Consider the following 16,913-nt stretch of genomic DNA (forward strand, 5'->3'; position numbering starts at 1 on the left):
CACCATATTTCGTCATTATTCATTTTGTTATTCTGGTCATCCCTCAGGCTGGGAACTCTAAATAGTAGTAGTAGTAGTAGTATATAGTCTTCGGCATCCCAACACTCTGGACAGCTACTTTCACCTGCCTTTGTAGATCTCATAAAAGTATGTGTGATTGACTGATAGAAATAAATTACAATGAAATGCCCTATGGGACATTCTGACTCCAGGCAATCCTTTACTTGTCCAAGACGTACTCACAATCAAATGTCTTGCAAAAATAACATTTCATTGGAAGCATCATTAAATGGTTCTTATAACAGACATAGCTGTCCCAGAGCACCCAGTGGGATCCCTGTAGCATATCCAGTACAGGCTCTGAACCAGAGGCAAGAGAGAGATTGGTGGCCACTGTTTAGGGTCAGGGGGGGGGGGGGGGGGGGGGGGGGTCGGTCACTACTCACATTCTTGCCCTTGTCCTGCAGCAGTTTGAGGTTAACTTTACACTGTTCCAGCTCCTCGTTGATGGATCGTTTCTCCTGCTCTGTCCTCTCATAACGCTGCCTCAGATCACACAGCATGTTCTGAGTGTCCTCATACTGTGGGGGGAGAGAGAGAAGGGTGGGAGAGAGAGAGAAGGGTGGGAGAGAAGAGTGGGAGAGAGAGGTAGAGAGGGAGAGAGAAGGGTGGGAGAGAGAGAGAGAAGGGTGGGAGTGAGAGAGAGAAGGGTGGGAGAGAGAGAGAGAAGGGTGGGAGAGAGAGAGAGAAGGGTGGGAGAGAGAGAGAGAAGGGTGGGAGAGAGAGAGAGAAAGGTGGGAGAGAAGGGTGGGAGAGAGAGAGAAGGGTGGGAGAGAGAGAGAAGGGTGGGAGAGAAGGGTGGGAGAGAGAGGTAGAGAGAGAGAGAGAAGGGTGGGAGAGAGAGAGAGAAGGGTGGGAGAGAGAGAGAGAAGGGTGGGAGAGAGAGAGAGAAGGGTGGGAGAGAGAGAGAGAAGGGTGGGAGAGAGAGAGAAGGGTGGGAGAGAGAGAGAGAAGGGTGGGAGAGAGAGAGAGAAGGGTGGGAGAGAGAGAGAAGGGTGGGAGAGAGAGAGAGAAGGGTGGGAGAGAGAGAGAAGGGTGGGAGAGAGAGAGAGAAGGGTGGGAGAGAGAGAGAGAAGGGTGGGAGAGAGAGAGAGAAGGGTGGGAGAGAGAGAGAGAAGGGTGGGAGAGAGAGAGAGAAGGGTGGGAGAGAGAGAGAGAAGGGTGGGAGAGAGAGAGAGAAGGGTGGGAGAGAGAGAGAGAAGGGTGGGAGAGAGAGAGAGAAGGGTGGGAGAAAGAGAGAAGGGTGGGAGAGAGAGAGAAGGGTGGGAGAGAGAGAAGGGTGGGAGAGAGAGAGAGAAGGGTGGGAGAGAGAGAGAGAAGGGTGGGAGAGAGAGAGAAGGGTGGGAGAGAGAGAGAAGGGTGGGAGAGAGAGAGAAGGGGGGAGAGAGAGAGAAGGGGGGAGAGAGAGAGAAGGGTGGGAGAGAGAGAGAAGGGTGGGAGAGAGAGAGAGAGAAGGGTGGGAGAGAGAGAGAGAGAAGGGTGGGAGAGAGAGAGAAGGGTGGGAGAGAGAGAGAAGGGTGGGAGAGAGAGAGAAGGGTGGGAGAGAGAGAGAGAAGGGTGGGAGAGAGAGAGAAGGGTGGGAGAGAGAGAGAGAGAAGGGTGGGAGAGAGAGAGAAGCAACAGAAAGCATCAGACACGTGTTTGTACCATACCTCTCTCTGCAGGCTAAGTGTCCTGCTAGCAGCCTGGTCCAGCTGTGTGTGTCCTGTATGATAATACCTCTCTCTGTGTCCTGCTAGCAGCCTGGTCCAGCTGTGTGTGTCCTGTATGATAATACCTCTCTCTGTGTCCTGCTAGCAGCCTGGTCCAGCTGTGTGTGTACTGTATGATAATACCTCTCTCTGTGTCCTGCTAGCAGCCTGGTCCAGCTGTGTGTGTACTGTATGATAATACCTCTCTCTGTGTCCTGCTAGCAGCCTGGTCCAGCTGTGTGTGTACTGTATGATAATACCTCTCTCTGTGTCCTGCTAGCAGCCTGGTCCAGCTGTGTGTGTACTGTCTGCTAATACCTCTCTGTGTCCTGCTAGCAGCCTGGTCCAGCTGTGTGTGTACTGTATGATAATACCTCTCTCTGTATCCTGCTAGCAGCCTGGTCCAGCTGTGTGTGTCCTGTATGATAATACCTCTCTCTGTGTCCTGCTAGCAGCCTGGTCCAGCTGTGTGTGTACTGTCTGCTAATACCTCTCTGTGTCCTGCTAGCAGCCTGGTCCAGCTGTGTGTGTCCTGTATGATAATACCTCTCTCTGTGTCCTGCTAGCAGCCTGGTCCAGCTGTGTGTGTCCTGTATGATAATACCTCTCTCTGTGTCCTGCTAGCAGCCTGGTCCAGCTGTGTGTCCTGCTAGCAGCCTGGTCCAGCTGTGTGTGTCCTGTATGATAATACCTCTCTCTGTGTCCTGCTAGCAGCCTGGTCCAGCTGTGTGTGTACTGTATGATAATACCTCTCTCTGTGTCCTGCTAGCAGCCTGGTCCAGCTGTGTGTCCTGCTAGCAGCCTGGTCCAGCTGTGTGTGTCCTGTATGATAATACCTCTCTCTGTGTCCTGCTAGCAGCCTGGTCCAGCTGTGTGTGTACTGTCTGCTAATACCTCTCTCTGTGTCCTGCTAGCAGCCTGGTCCAGCTGTGTGTGTCCTGTATGATAATACCTCTCTCTGTGTCCTGCTAGCAGCCTGGTCCAGCTGTGTGTGTACTGTATGATAATACCTCTCTCTGTGTCCTGCTAGCAGCCTGGTCCAGCTGTGTGTGTACTGTCTGCTAATACCTCTCTCTGTGTCCTGCTAGCAGCCTGGTCCAGCTGTGTGTGTCCTGTATGATAATACCTCTCTCTGTGTCCTGCTAGCAGCCTGGTCCAGCTGTGTGTGTCCTGTATGATAATACCTCTCTCTGTGTCCTGCTAGCAGCCTGGTCCAGCTGTGTGTGTACTGTCTGCTAATACCTCTCTCTGTGTCCTGCTAGCAGCCTGGTCCAGCTGTGTGTGTCCTGTATGATAATACCGCTCTCTGTGTCCTGCTAGCAGCCTGGTCCAGCTGTGTGTGTACTGTCTGCTAATACCTCTCTCTGTGTCCTGCTAGCAGCCTGGTCCAGCTGTGTGTGTCCTGTATGATAATACCTCTCTCTGTGTCCTGCTAGCAGCCTGGTCCAGCTGTGTGTGTACTGTCTGATAATACCTCTCTCTGTGTCCTGCTAGCAGCCTGGTCCAGCTGTGTGTCCTGCTAGCAGCCTGGTCCAGCTGTGTGTGTCCTGTATGATAATACCTCTCTCTGTGTCCTGCTAGCAGCCTGGTCCAGCTGTGTGTGTCCTGTATGATAATACCTCTCTCTGTGTCCTGCTAGCAGCCTGGTCCAGCTGTGTGTGTACTGTATGATAATACCTCTCTCTGTGTCCTGCTAGCAGCCTGGTCCAGCTGTGTGTGTCCTGTATGATAATACCTCTCTCTGTGTCCTGCTAGCAGCCTGGTCCAGCTGTGTGTGTCCTGTATGATAATACCTCTCTCTGTGTCCTGCTAGCAGCCTGGTCCAGCTGTGTGTGTCCTGTATGATAATACCTCTCTCTGTGTCCTGCTAGCAGCCTGGTCCAGCTGTGTGTGTACTGTATGATAATACCTCTCTCTGTGTCCTGCTAGCAGCCTGGTCCAGCTGTGTGTGTACTGTATGATAATACCTCTCTCTGTGTCCTGCTAGCAGCCTGGTCCAGCTGTGTGTGTACTGTATGATAATACCTCTCTCTGTGTCCTGCTAGCAGCCTGGTCCAGCTGTGTGTGTCCTGTATGATAATACCTCTCTCTGTGTCCTGCTAGCAGCCTGGTCCAGCTGTGTGTGTCCTGTATGATAATACCTCTCTCTGTGTCCTGCTAGCAGCCTGGTCCAGCTGTGTGTGTACTGTCTGCTAATACCTCTCTCTGTGTCCTGCTAGCAGCCTGGTCCAGCTGTGTGTGTCCTGTATGATAATACCTCTCTCTGTGTCCTGCTAGCAGCCTGGTCCAGCTGTGTGTGTACTGTCTGCTAATACCTCTCTCTGTGTCCTGCTAGCAGCCTGGTCCAGCTGTGTGTGTCCTGTATGATAATACCTCTCTCTGTGTCCTGCTAGCAGCCTGGTCCAGCTGTGTGTGTACTGTCTGATAATACCTCTCTCTGTGTCCTGCTAGCAGCCTGGTCCAGCTGTGTGTCCTGCTAGCAGCCTGGTCCAGCTGTGTGTGTCCTGTATGATAATACCTCTCTCTGTGTCCTGCTAGCAGCCTGGTCCAGCTGTGTGTGTCCTGTATGATAATACCTCTCTCTGTGTCCTGCTAGCAGCCTGGTCCAGCTGTGTGTGTACTGTATGATAATACCTCTCTCTGTGTCCTGCTAGCAGCCTGGTCCAGCTGTGTGTGTCCTGTATGATAATACCTCTCTCTGTGTCCTGCTAGCAGCCTGGTCCAGCTGTGTGTGTCCTGTATGATAATACCTCTCTCTGTGTCCTGCTAGCAGCCTGGTCCAGCTGTGTGTGTCCTGTATGATAATACCTCTCTCTGTGTCCTGCTAGCAGCCTGGTCCAGCTGTGTGTGTACTGTATGATAATACCTCTCTCTGTGTCCTGCTAGCAGCCTGGTCCAGCTGTGTGTGTACTGTATGATAATACCTCTCTCTGTGTCCTGCTAGCAGCCTGGTCCAGCTGTGTGTGTCCTGTATGATAATACCTCTCTCTGCAGGCTCTGTGTCCTGCTAGCAGCCTGGTCCAGCTGTGTGTGTCCTGTATGATAATACCTCTCTCTGTATCCTGCTAGCAGCCTGGTCCAGCTGTGTGTGTCCTGTATGATAATACCTCTCTCTGTATCCTGCTAGCAGCCTGGTCCAGCTGTGTGTGTCCTGTATGATAATACCTCTCTCTGTGTCCTGCTAGCAGCCTGGTCCAGCTGTGTGTGTCCTGTATGATAATACCTCTCTCTGTGTCCTGCTAGCAGCCTGGTCCAGCTGTGTGTGTACTGTATGATAATACCTCTCTCTGTGTCCTGCTAGCAGCCTGGTCCAGCTGTGTGTGTCCTGTATGATAATACCTCTCTCTGTGTCCTGCTAGCAGCCTGGTCCAGCTGTGTGTGTACTGTATGATAATACCTCTCTCTGTGTCCTGCTAGCAGCCTGGTCCAGCTGTGTGTGTACTGTATGATAATACCTCTCTCTGTATCCTGCTAGCAGCCTGGTCCAGCTGTGTGTGTACTGTATGATAATACCTCTCTCTGTATCCTGCTAGCAGCCTGGTCCAGCTGTGTGTGTCCTGTATGATAATACCTCTCTCTGTGTCCTGCTAGCAGCCTGGTCCAGCTGTGTGTGTCCTGTATGATAATACCTTTCTCTGTGTCCTGCTAGCAGCCTGGTCCAGCTGTGTGTGTCCTGTATGATAATACCTTTCCCTGTGTCCTGCTAGCAGCCTGGTCCAGCTGTGTGTGTCCTGTATGATAATACCTCTCTCTGTGTCCTGCTAGCAGCCTGGTCCAGCTGTGTGTGTCCTGTATGATAATACCTCTCTCTGTGTCCTGCTAGCAGCCTGGTCCAGCTGTGTGTCCTGCTAGCAGCCTGGTCCAGCTGTGTGTGTCCTGTATGATAATACCTCTCTCTGTGTCCTGCTAGCAGCCTGGTCCAGCTGTGTGTCCTGCTAGCAGCCTGGTCCAGCTGTGTGTCCTGCTAGCAGCCTGGTCCAGCTGTGTGTGTCCTGTATGATAATACCTCTCTCTGTGTCCTGCTAGCAGCCTGGTCCAGCTGTGTGTCCTGCTAGCAGCCTGGTCCAGCTGTGTGTGTCCTGTATGATAATACCTCTCTCTGTGTCCTGCTAGCAGCCTGGTCCAGCTGTGTGTGTCCTGTATGATAATACCTCTCTCTGCAGGCTCTGTGTCCTGCTAGCAGCCTGGTCCAGCTGTGTGTGTCCTGTATGATAATACCTCTCTCTGTGTCCTGCTAGCAGCCTGGTCCAGCTGTGTGTGTCCTGTATGATAATACCTCTCTCTGTGTCCTGCTAGCAGCCTGGTCCAGCTGTGTGTGTCCTGTATGATAATACCTCTCTCTGTGTCCTGCTAGCAGCCTGGTCCAGCTGTGTGTCCTGCTAGCAGCCTGGTCCAGCTGTGTGTGTCCTGTATGATAATACCTCTCTCTGTGTCCTGCTAGCAGCCTGGTCCAGCTGTGTGTCCTGCTAGCAGCCTGGTCCAGCTGTGTGTCCTGCTAGCAGCCTGGTCCAGCTGTGTGTGTCCTGTATGATAATACCTCTCTCTGTGTCCTGCTAGCAGCCTGGTCCAGCTGTGTGTGTCCTGTATGATAATACCTCTCTCTGCAGGCTCTGTGTCCTGCTAGCAGCCTGGTCCAGCTGTGTGTGTCCTGTATGATAATACCTCTCTCTGTGTCCTGCTAGCAGCCTGGTCCAGCTGTGTGTGTCCTGTATGATAATACCTCTCTCTGTGTCCTGCTAGCAGCCTGGTCCAGCTGTGTGTGTCCTGTATGATAATACCTCTCTCTGTGTCCTGCTAGCAGCCTGGTCCAGCTGTGTGTGTCCTGTATGATAATACCTCTCTCTGTGTCCTGCTAGCAGCCTGGTCCAGCTGTGTGTGTACTGTCTGCTAATACCTCTCTCTGTGTCCTGCTAGCAGCCTGGTCCAGCTGTGTGTGTCCTGTATGATAATACCTCTCTCTGTGTCCTGCTAGCAGCCTGGTCCAGCTGTGTGTGTACTGTATGATAATACCTCTCTCTGTGTCCTGCTAGCAGCCTGGTCCAGCTGTGTGTGTCCTGTATGATAATACCTCTCTCTGTGTCCTGCTAGCAGCCTGGTCCAGCTGTGTGTGTCCTGTATGATAATACCTCTCTCTGTGTCCTGCTAGCAGCCTGGTCCAGCTGTGTGTGTCCTGTATGATAATACCTCTCTCTGTGTCCTGCTAGCAGCCTGGTCCAGCTGTGTGTGTCCTGTATGATAATACCTCTCTCTGTGTCCTGCTAGCAGCCTGGTCCAGCTGTGTGTGTCCTGTATGATAATACCTCTCTCTGTGTCCTGCTAGCAGCCTGGTCCAGCTGTGTGTGTCCTGTATGATAATACCTCTCTCTGTGTCCTGCTAGCAGCCTGGTCCAGCTGTGTGTGTCCTGTATGATAATACCTCTCTCTGTGTCCTGCTAGCAGCCTGGTCCAGCTGTGTGTGTACTGTCTGATAATACCTCTCTCTGTGTCCTGCTAGCAGCCTGGTCCAGCTGTGTGTCCTGCTAGCAGCCTGGTCCAGCTGTGTGTGTCCTGTATGATAATACCTCTCTCTGTGTCCTGCTAGCAGCCTGGTCCAGCTGTGTGTGTCCTGTATGATAATACCTCTCTCTGTGTCCTGCTAGCAGCCTGGTCCAGCTGTGTGTCCTGCTAGCAGCCTGGTCCAGCTGTGTGTGTCCTGTATGATAATACCTCTCTCTGTGTCCTGCTAGCAGCCTGGTCCAGCTGTGTGTGTCCTGTATGATAATACCTCTCTCTGTGTCCTGCTAGCAGCCTGGTCCAGCTGTGTGTCCTGCTAGCAGCCTGGTCCAGCTGTGTGTGTCCTGTATGATAATACCTCTCTCTGTGTCCTGCTAGCAGCCTGGTCCAGCTGTGTGTGTCCTGTATGATAATACCTCTCTCTGTGTCCTGCTAGCAGCCTGGTCCAGCTGTGTGTGTCCTGTATGATAATACCTCTCTCTGTGTCCTGCTAGCAGCCTGGTCCAGCTGTGTGTGTCCTGTATGATAATACCTCTCTCTGTGTCCTGCTAGCAGCCTGGTCCAGCTGTGTGTGTCCTGTATGATAATACCTCTCTCTGTGTCCTGCTAGCAGCCTGGTCCAGCTGTGTGTCCTGCTAGCAGCCTGGTCCAGCTGTGTGTGTCCTGTATGATAATACCTCTCTCTGTGTCCTGCTAGCAGCCTGGTCCAGCTGTGTGTGTCCTGTATGATAATACCTCTCTCTGTGTCCTGCTAGCAGCCTGGTCCAGCTGTGTGTGTCCTGTATGATAATACCTCTCTCTGTGTCCTGCTAGCAGCCTGGTCCAGCTGTGTGTGTACTGTCTGATAATACCTCTCTCTGTGTCCTGCTAGCAGCCTGGTCCAGCTGTGTGTGTCCTGTATGATAATACCTCTCTCTGTGTCCTGCTAGCAGCCTGGTCCAGCTGTGTGTGTCCTGTATGATAATACCTCTCTCTGTGTCCTGCTAGCAGCCTGGTCCAGCTGTGTGTGTCCTGTATGATAATACCTCTCTCTGCAGGCTCTGTGTCCTGCTAGCAGCCTGGTCCAGCTGTGACTGCAGCTTGTTAGCGTCCTGGAGGTGTTGGTCCTGTAGTGAACCCAGTCTAATCTGCATCTCTCCCCGGGACTTCTCCAGACGCTCCAGACTGCTGCTCAGACTGGCAGTCTGCTTCCTGGAACTGAGGGGGACAAAGAGACCATATAAAACCATGTCCAGAACAGGGTCTAGTGGATCTTCTGAACACATCAGTCTGCTGCTGACTGGCAGTCGGCTCCGTGGAAGACGAGGACAGTAGAAGATCCTGTCTGGATAAGGTCAGCACACGGGCGGAAGTCTAAAGTCTTTGTAAATGTTGTATATCAGAGAAAGGACAGTTACTACCTGCTAGCCCAGCCACCTCTACCCCACACAGTTACTACCTGCTAGTCCAGCCACCTCTACCCCACACCCACACAGTTACTACCTGCTAGTCCAGCCACCTCTACCCCACACAGTTACTACCTGCTAGCCCAGCCACCTCTACCCCACACAGTTACTACCTGCTAGTCCAGCCACCTCTACCCCAGACAGTTACTACCTGCTAGCCCAGCCACCTCTACCCCACACAGTTACTACCTGCTAGCCCAGCCACCTCTACCCCACACAGTTACTACCTGCTAGTCCAGCCACCTCTACCCCAGACAGTTACTACCTGCTAGCCCAGCCACCTCTACCCCACACAATTACTACCTGCTAGCCCAGCCACCTCTACCCCACACAGTTACTACCTGCTAGCCCAGCCACCTCTACCCCACACAGTTACTACCTGCTAGTCCAGCCACCTCTACCCCAGACAGTTACTACCTGCTAGCCCAGCCACCTCTACCCCACACAGTTACTACCTGCTAGCCCAGCCACCTCTACCCCACACAGTTACTACCTGCTAGTCCAGCCACCTCTACCCCAGACAGTTACTACCTGCTAGCCCAGCCACCTCTACCCCACACAGTTACTACCTGCTAGCCCAGCCACCTCTACCCCAGACAGTTACTACCACTAGTCCAGCCACCTCTACCCCACACAGTTACTACCTGCTAGCCCAGCCACCTCTACCCCACACAGTTACTACCTGCTAGTCCAGCCACCTCTACCCCACACAGTTACTACCTGCTAGTCCAGCCACCTCTACCCCACACAGTTACTACCTGCTAGTCCAGCCACCTCTACCCCACACCCAGACAGTTACTACCTGCTAGCCCAGCCACCTCTACCCCACACAGTTACTACCTGCTAGCCCAGCCACCTCTACCCCACACAGTTACTACCTGCTAGTCCAGCCACCTCTACCCCACACAGTTACTACCTGCTAGCCCAGCCACCTCTACCCCACACAGTTACTACCTGCTAGTCCAGCCACCTCTACCCCACACAGTTACTACCTGCTAGTCCAGCCACCTCTACCCCACACAGTTACTACCTGCTAGTCCAGCCACCTCTACCCCACACCCAGACAGTTACTACCTGCTAGCCCAGCCACCTCTACCCCACACAGTTACTACCTGCTAGTCCAGCCACCTCTACCCCACACAGTTACTACCTGCTAGTCCAGCCACCTCTACCCCACACCCAGACAGTTACTACCTGCTAGCCCAGCCACCTCTACCCCACACAGTTACTACCTGCTAGTCCAGCCACCTCTACCCCACACAGTTACTACCTGCTAGTCCAGCCACCTCTACCCCACACCCACACAGTTACTACCTGCTAGCCCAGCCACCTCTACCCCACACAGTTACTACCTGCTAGTCCAGCCACCTCTACCCCACACAGTTACTACCTGCTAGTCCAGCCACCTCTACCCCACACAGTTACTACCTGCTAGTCCAGCCACCTCTACCCCACACCCAGACAGTTACTACCTGCTAGTCCAGCCACCTCTACCCCACACAGTTACTACCTGCTAGTCCAGCCACCTCTACCCCACACCCAGACAGTTACTACCACTAGTCCAGCCACCTCTACCCCACACCCAGACAGTTACTACCACTAGTCCAGCCACCTCTACCCCACACCCAGACAGTTACTACCACTAGTCCAGCCACCTCTACCCCACACCCAGACAGTTACTACCTGCTAGTCCAGCCACCTCTACCCCACACCCAGACAGTTACTACCTGCTAGTCCAGCCACCTCTACCCCACACCCAGACAGTTACTACCTGCTAGTCCAGCCACCTCTACCCCACACCCAGACAGGTACTACCTGCTAGCCCAGCCACCTCTACCCCACACAGTTACTACCTGCTAGTCCAGCCACCTCTACCCCACACAGTTACTACCTGCTAGTCCAGCCACCTCTACCCCACACCCAGACAGTTACTACCTGCTAGCCCAGCCACCTCTACCCCACACAGTTACTACCTGCTAGCCCAGCCACCTCTACCCCAGACAGGTACTACCTGCTAGTCCAGCCACCTCTACCCCACACCCAGACAGTTACTACCACTAGTCCAGCCACCTCTACCCCACACCCAGACAGTTACTACCTGCTAGTCCAGCCACCTCTACCCCACACCCAGACAGTTACTACCTGCTAGTCCAGCCACCTCTACCCCACACCCAGACAGTTACTACCACTAGTCCAGCCACCTCTACCCCACACCCAGACAGTTACTACCACTAGTCCAGCCACCTCTACCCCACACCCAGACAGTTACTACCACTAGTCCAGCCACCTCTACCCCACACCCAGACAGTTACTACCACTAGTCCAGCCACCTCTACCCCACACCCAGACAGTTACTACCACTAGTCCAGCCACCTCTACCCCACACAGTTACTACCTGCTAGTCCAGCCACCTCTACCCCACACCCAGACAGTTACTACCTGCTAGCCCAGCCACCTCTACCCCACACCCAGACAGTTACTACCTGCTAGCCCAGCCACCTCTACCCCACACCCAGACAGTTACTACCTGCTAGTCCAGCCACCTCTACCCCACACCCAGACAGTTACTACCTGCTAGTCCAGCCACCTCTACCCCACACCCAGACAGTTACTACCTGCTAGCCCAGCCACCTCTACCCCACACCCAGACAGTTACTACCACTAGTCCAGCCACCTCTACCCCACACAGTTACTACCTGCTAGTCCAGCCACCTCTACCCCACACAGTTACTACCTGCTAGCCCAGCCACCTCTACCCCACAGTTACTACCTGCTAGTCCAGCCACCTCTACCCCACACAGTTACTACCTGCTAGTCCAGCCACATCTACCCCACACCCAGACAGTTACTACCTGCTAGTCCAGCCACCTCTACCCCACACAGTTACTACCTGCTAGCCCAGCCACCTCTACCCCACACAGTTACTACCTGCTAGTCCAGCCACCTCTACCCCACACCCAGACAGTTACTACCTGCTAGTCCAGCCACCTCTACCCCACACAGTTACTACCTGCTAGTCCAGCCACCTCTACCCCACACAGTTACTACCTGCTAGTCCAGCCACCTCTACCCCACACAGTTACTACCTGCTAGTGCAGCCACCTCTACCCCACACCCAGACAGTTACTACCACTAGTCCAGCCACCTCTACCCCACACCCAGACAGTTACTACCTGCTAGTCCAGCCACCTCTACCCCACACCCAGACAGTTACTACCTGCTAGTCCAGCCACCTCTACCCCACACAGTTACTACCACTAGTCCAGCCACCTCTACCCCACACAGTTACTACCACTAGTCCAGCAACCTCTACCCCACACAGTTACTACCACTAGTCCAGCCACCTCTACCCCACACCCAGACAGTTACTACCTGCTAGCCCAGCCACCTCTACCCCACACCCAGACAGTTACTACCTGCTAGTCCAGCCACCTCTACCCCACACCCAGACAGTTACTACCTGCTAGTCTAGCCACCTCTACCCCACACAGTTACTACCACTAGTCCAGCCACCTCTACCCCACACAGTTACTACCACTAGTCCAGCCACCTCTACCCCACACCCAGACAGTTACTACCTGCTAGCCCAGCCACCTCTACCCCACACCCAGACAGTTACTACCACTAGTCCAGCCACCTCTACCCCACACCCAGACAGTTACTACCACTAGTCCAGCAACCTCTACCCCACACCCAGACAGTAACTACCACTAGTCCAGCCACCTCTACCCCACACCCAGACAGTTACTATCACTAGTCCAGCCACCTCTACCCCACACCCAGACAGTTACTACCTGCTAGTCCAGCCACCTCTACCCCACACAGTTACTACCTGCTAGCCCAGCCACCTCTACCCCACACAGTTACTACCTGCTAGTCCAGCCACCTCTACCCCACACCCAGACAGTTACTACCACTAGTCCAGCCACCTCTACCCCACACCCAGACAGTTACTACCTGCTAGTCCAGCCACCTCTACCCCACACCCAGACAGTTACTACCTGCTAGTCCAGCCACCTCTACCCCACACCCAGACAGGTACTACCTGCTAGCCCAGCCACCTCTACCCCACACAGTTACTACCTGCTAGTCCAGCCACCTCTACCCCACACCCAGACAGTTACTACCTGCTAGCCCAGCCACCTCTACCCCACACAGTTACTACCTGCTAGTCCAGCCACCTCTACCCCACACAGTTACTACCTGCTAGTCCAGCCACCTCTACCCCACACCCAGACAGTTACTACCTGCTAGCCCAGCCACCTCTACCCCACACAGTTACTACCTGCTAGCCCAGCCACCTCTACCCCAGACAGGTACTACCTGCTAGTCCAGCCACCTCTACCCCACACCCAGACAGTTACTACCACTAGTCCAGCCACCTCTACCCCACACCCAGACAGTTACTACCTGCTAGTCCAGCCACCTCTACCCCACACCCAGACAGTTACTACCTGCTAGTCCAGCCACCTCTACCCCACACCCAGACAGTTACTACCTGCTAGCCCAGCCACTTCTACCCCACACCCAGACAGTTACTACCTGCTAGTCCAGCCATCTCTACCCCACACCCAGACAGTTACTACCACTAGTCCAGCCACCTCTACCCCACACCCAGACAGTTACTACCACTAGTCCAGCCACCTCTACCCCACACCCAGACAGTTACTACCACTAGTCCAGCCACCTCTACCCCACACCCAGACAGTTACTACCACTAGTCCAGCCACCTCTACCCCACACCCAGACAGTTACTACCACTAGTCCAGCCACCTCTACCCCACACAGTTACTACCTGCTAGTCCAGCCACCTCTACCCTACACCCAGACAGTTACTACCTGCTAGCCCAGCCACCTCTACCCCACACCCAGACAGTTACTACCTGCTAGCCCAGCCACCTCTACCCCACACCCAGACAGTTACTACCTGCTAGTCCAGCCACCTCTACCCCACACCCAGACAGTTACTACCTGCTAGTCCAGCCACCTCTACCCCACACCCAGACAGTTACTACCTGCTAGCCCAGCCACCTCTACCCCACACCCAGACAGTTACTACCACTAGTCCAGCCACCTCTACCCCACACAGTTACTACCTGCTAGTCCAGCATCCTCTACCCCACACAGTTACTACCTGCTAGCCCAGCCACCTCTACCCCACACAATTACTACCTGCTAGTCCAGCCACCTCTACCCCACACAGTTACTACCTGCTAGTCCAGCCACCTCTACCCCACACCCAGACAGTTACTACCTGCTAGCCCAGCCACCTCTACCCCACACAGTTACTACCTGCTAGTCCAGCCACCTCTACCCCACACAGTTACTACCTGCTAGTCCAGCCACCTCTACCCCACACCCAGACAGTTACTACCTGCTAGCCCAGCCACCTCTACCCCACACAGTTACTACCTGCTAGCCCAGCCACCTCTACCCCAGACAGGTACTACCTGCTAGTCCAGCCACCTCTACCCCACACCCAGACAGTTACTACCTGCTAGTCCAGCCACCTCTACCCCACACCCAGACAGTTACTACCTGCTAGTCCAGCCACCTCTACCCCACACCCAGACAGTTACTACCTGCTAGCCCAGCCACCTCTACCCCACACCCAGACAGTTACTACCTGCTAGTCCAGCCACCTCTACCCCACACCCAGACAGTTACTACCTGCTAGTCCAGCCACCTCTACCCCACACCCAGACAGATACTACCACTAGTCCAGCCACCTCTACCCCACACCCAGACAGTTACTACCACTAGTCCAGCCACCTCTACCCCACACCCAGACAGTTACTACCTGCTAGTCCAGCCACCTCTACCCCACACCCAGACAGTTACTACCACTAGTCCAGCCACCTCTACCCCACACCCAGACAGTTACTACCACTAGTCCAGCCACCTCTACCCCACACCCAGACAGTTACTACCACTAGTCCAGCCACCTCTACCCCACACCCAGACAGTTACTACCACTAGTCCAGCCACCTCTACCCCACACCCAGACAGTTACTACCACTAGTCCAGCCACCTCTACCCCACACAGTTACTACCTGCTAGTCCAGCCACCTCTACCCCACACCCAGACAGTTACTACCTGCTAGCCCAGCCACCTCTACCCCACACCCAGACAGTTACTACCTGCTAGCCCAGCCACCTCTACCCCACACCCAGACAGTTACTACCTGCTAGTCCAGCCACCTCTACCCCACACCCAGACAGTTACTACCTGCTAGTCCAGCCACCTCTACCCCACACCCAGACAGTTACTACCTGCTAGCCCAGCCACCTCTACCCCACACCCAGACAGTTACTACCACTAGTCCAGCCACCTCTACCCCACACAGTTACTACCTGCTAGTCCAGCCACCTCTACCCCACACAGTTACTACCTGCTAGCCCAGCCACCTCTACCCAACACAGTTACTACCTGCTAGTCCAGCCACCTCTACCCCAAACAGTTACTACCTGCTAGTCCAGCCACCTCTACCCCACACCCAGACAGTTACTACCTGCTAGTCCAGCCACCTCTACCCCACACAGTTACTACCTGCTAGCCCAGCCACCTCTACCCCACACAGTTACTACCTGCTAGTCCAGCCACCTCTACCCCACACCCAGACAGTTACTACCTGCTAGTCCAGCCACCTCTACCCCACACAGTTACTACCTGCTAGTCCAGCCACCTCTACCCCACACAGTTACTACCTGCTAGTCCAGCCACCTCTACCCCACACAGTTACTACCTGCTAGTGCAGCCACCTCTACCCCACACCCAGACAGTTCCTACCACTAGTCCAGCCACCTCTACCCCACACCCAGACAGTTACTACCTGCTAGTCCAGCCACCTCTACCCCACACCCAGACAGTTACTACCTGCTAGTCCAGCCACCTCTACCCCACACAGTTACTACCACTAGTCCAGCCACCTCTACCCCACACCCAGACAGTTACTACCACTAGTCCAGCCACCTCTACCCCACACCCAGACAGTTACTACCACTAGTCCAGCCACCTCTACCCCACACAGTTACTACCTGCTAGTCCAGCCACCTCTACCCCACACCCAGACAGTTACTACCTGCTAGCCCAGCCACCTCTACCCCACACCCAGACAGTTACTACCTGCTAGTCCAGCCACCTCTACCCCACACCCAGACAGTTACTACCTGCTAGCCCAGCCACCTCTACCCCACACAGTTACTACCTGCTAGCCCAGCCACCTCTACCCCAGACAGGTACTACCTGCTAGTCCAGCCACCTCTACCCCACACCCAGACAGTTACTACCTGCTAGTCCAGCCACCTCTACCCCACACCCAGACAGTTACTACCTGCTAGTCCAGCCACCTCTACCCCACACCCAGACAGTTACTACCTGCTAGCCCAGCCACCTCTACCCCACACCCAGACAGTTACTACCTGCTAGTCCAGCCACCTCTACCCCACACCCAGACAGTTACTACCTGCTAGTCCAGCCACCTCTACCCCACACCCAGACAGTTACTACCACTAGTCCAGCCACCTCTACCCCACACCCAGACAGTTACTACCACTAGTCCAGCCACCTCTACCCCACACCCAGACAGTTACTACCTGCTAGTCCAGCCACCTCTACCCCACACCCAGACAGTTACTACCACTAGTCCAGCCACCTCTACCCCACACCCAGACAGTTACTACCACTAGTCCAGCCACCTCTACCCCACACCCAGACAGTTACTACCACTAGTCCAGCCACCTCTACCCCACACCCAGACAGTTACTACCACTAGTCCAGCCACCTCTACCCCACACCCAGACAGTTACTACCACTAGTCCAGCCACCTCTACCCCACACAGTTACTACCTGCTAGTCCAGCCACCTCTACCCCACACCCAGACAGTTACTACCTGCTAGCCCAGCCACCTCTACCCCACACCCAGACAGTTACTACCTGCTAGCCCAGCCACCTCTACCCCACACCCAGACAGTTACTACCTGCTAGTCCAGCCACCTCTACCCCACACCCAGACAGTTACTACCTGCTAGTCCAGCCACCTCTACCCCACACCCAGACAGTTACTACCTGCTAGCCCAGCCACCTCTACCCCACACCCAGACAGTTACTACCACTAGTCCAGCCACCTCTACCCCACACAGTTACTACCTGCTAGTCCAGCCACCTCTACCCCACACAGTTACTACCTGCTAGCCCAGCCACCTCTACCCCACACAGTTACT

General features: G+C 54.4%; 1 protein-coding gene across 5 annotated transcripts in view; it reads right to left on the reverse strand.

Moving 5' to 3' along the window:
- The window catches only part of LOC129851348 (sarcolemmal membrane-associated protein-like), a 199,886-nt gene that overhangs the window by 19,394 nt on the left and 163,579 nt on the right, over window positions 1-16,913 (reverse strand). For all 5 annotated transcript variants that reach the window (XM_055917818.1, XM_055917817.1, XM_055917821.1 and 2 more), the window contains 2 exons: window positions 8,270-8,441; window positions 447-581 (listed from right to left, as the gene is read on the reverse strand). In XM_055917818.1, the coding sequence (XP_055773793.1) occupies window positions 447-581; window positions 8,270-8,441 (307 nt within the window). The remainder of the gene's footprint in view (window positions 1-446; window positions 582-8,269; window positions 8,442-16,913) is intronic.

This window comes from Salvelinus fontinalis, chromosome 3 (assembly GCF_029448725.1).
Source record: "Salvelinus fontinalis isolate EN_2023a chromosome 3, ASM2944872v1, whole genome shotgun sequence".
NCBI classification, from domain to species: domain Eukaryota; kingdom Metazoa; phylum Chordata; class Actinopteri; order Salmoniformes; family Salmonidae; genus Salvelinus; species Salvelinus fontinalis.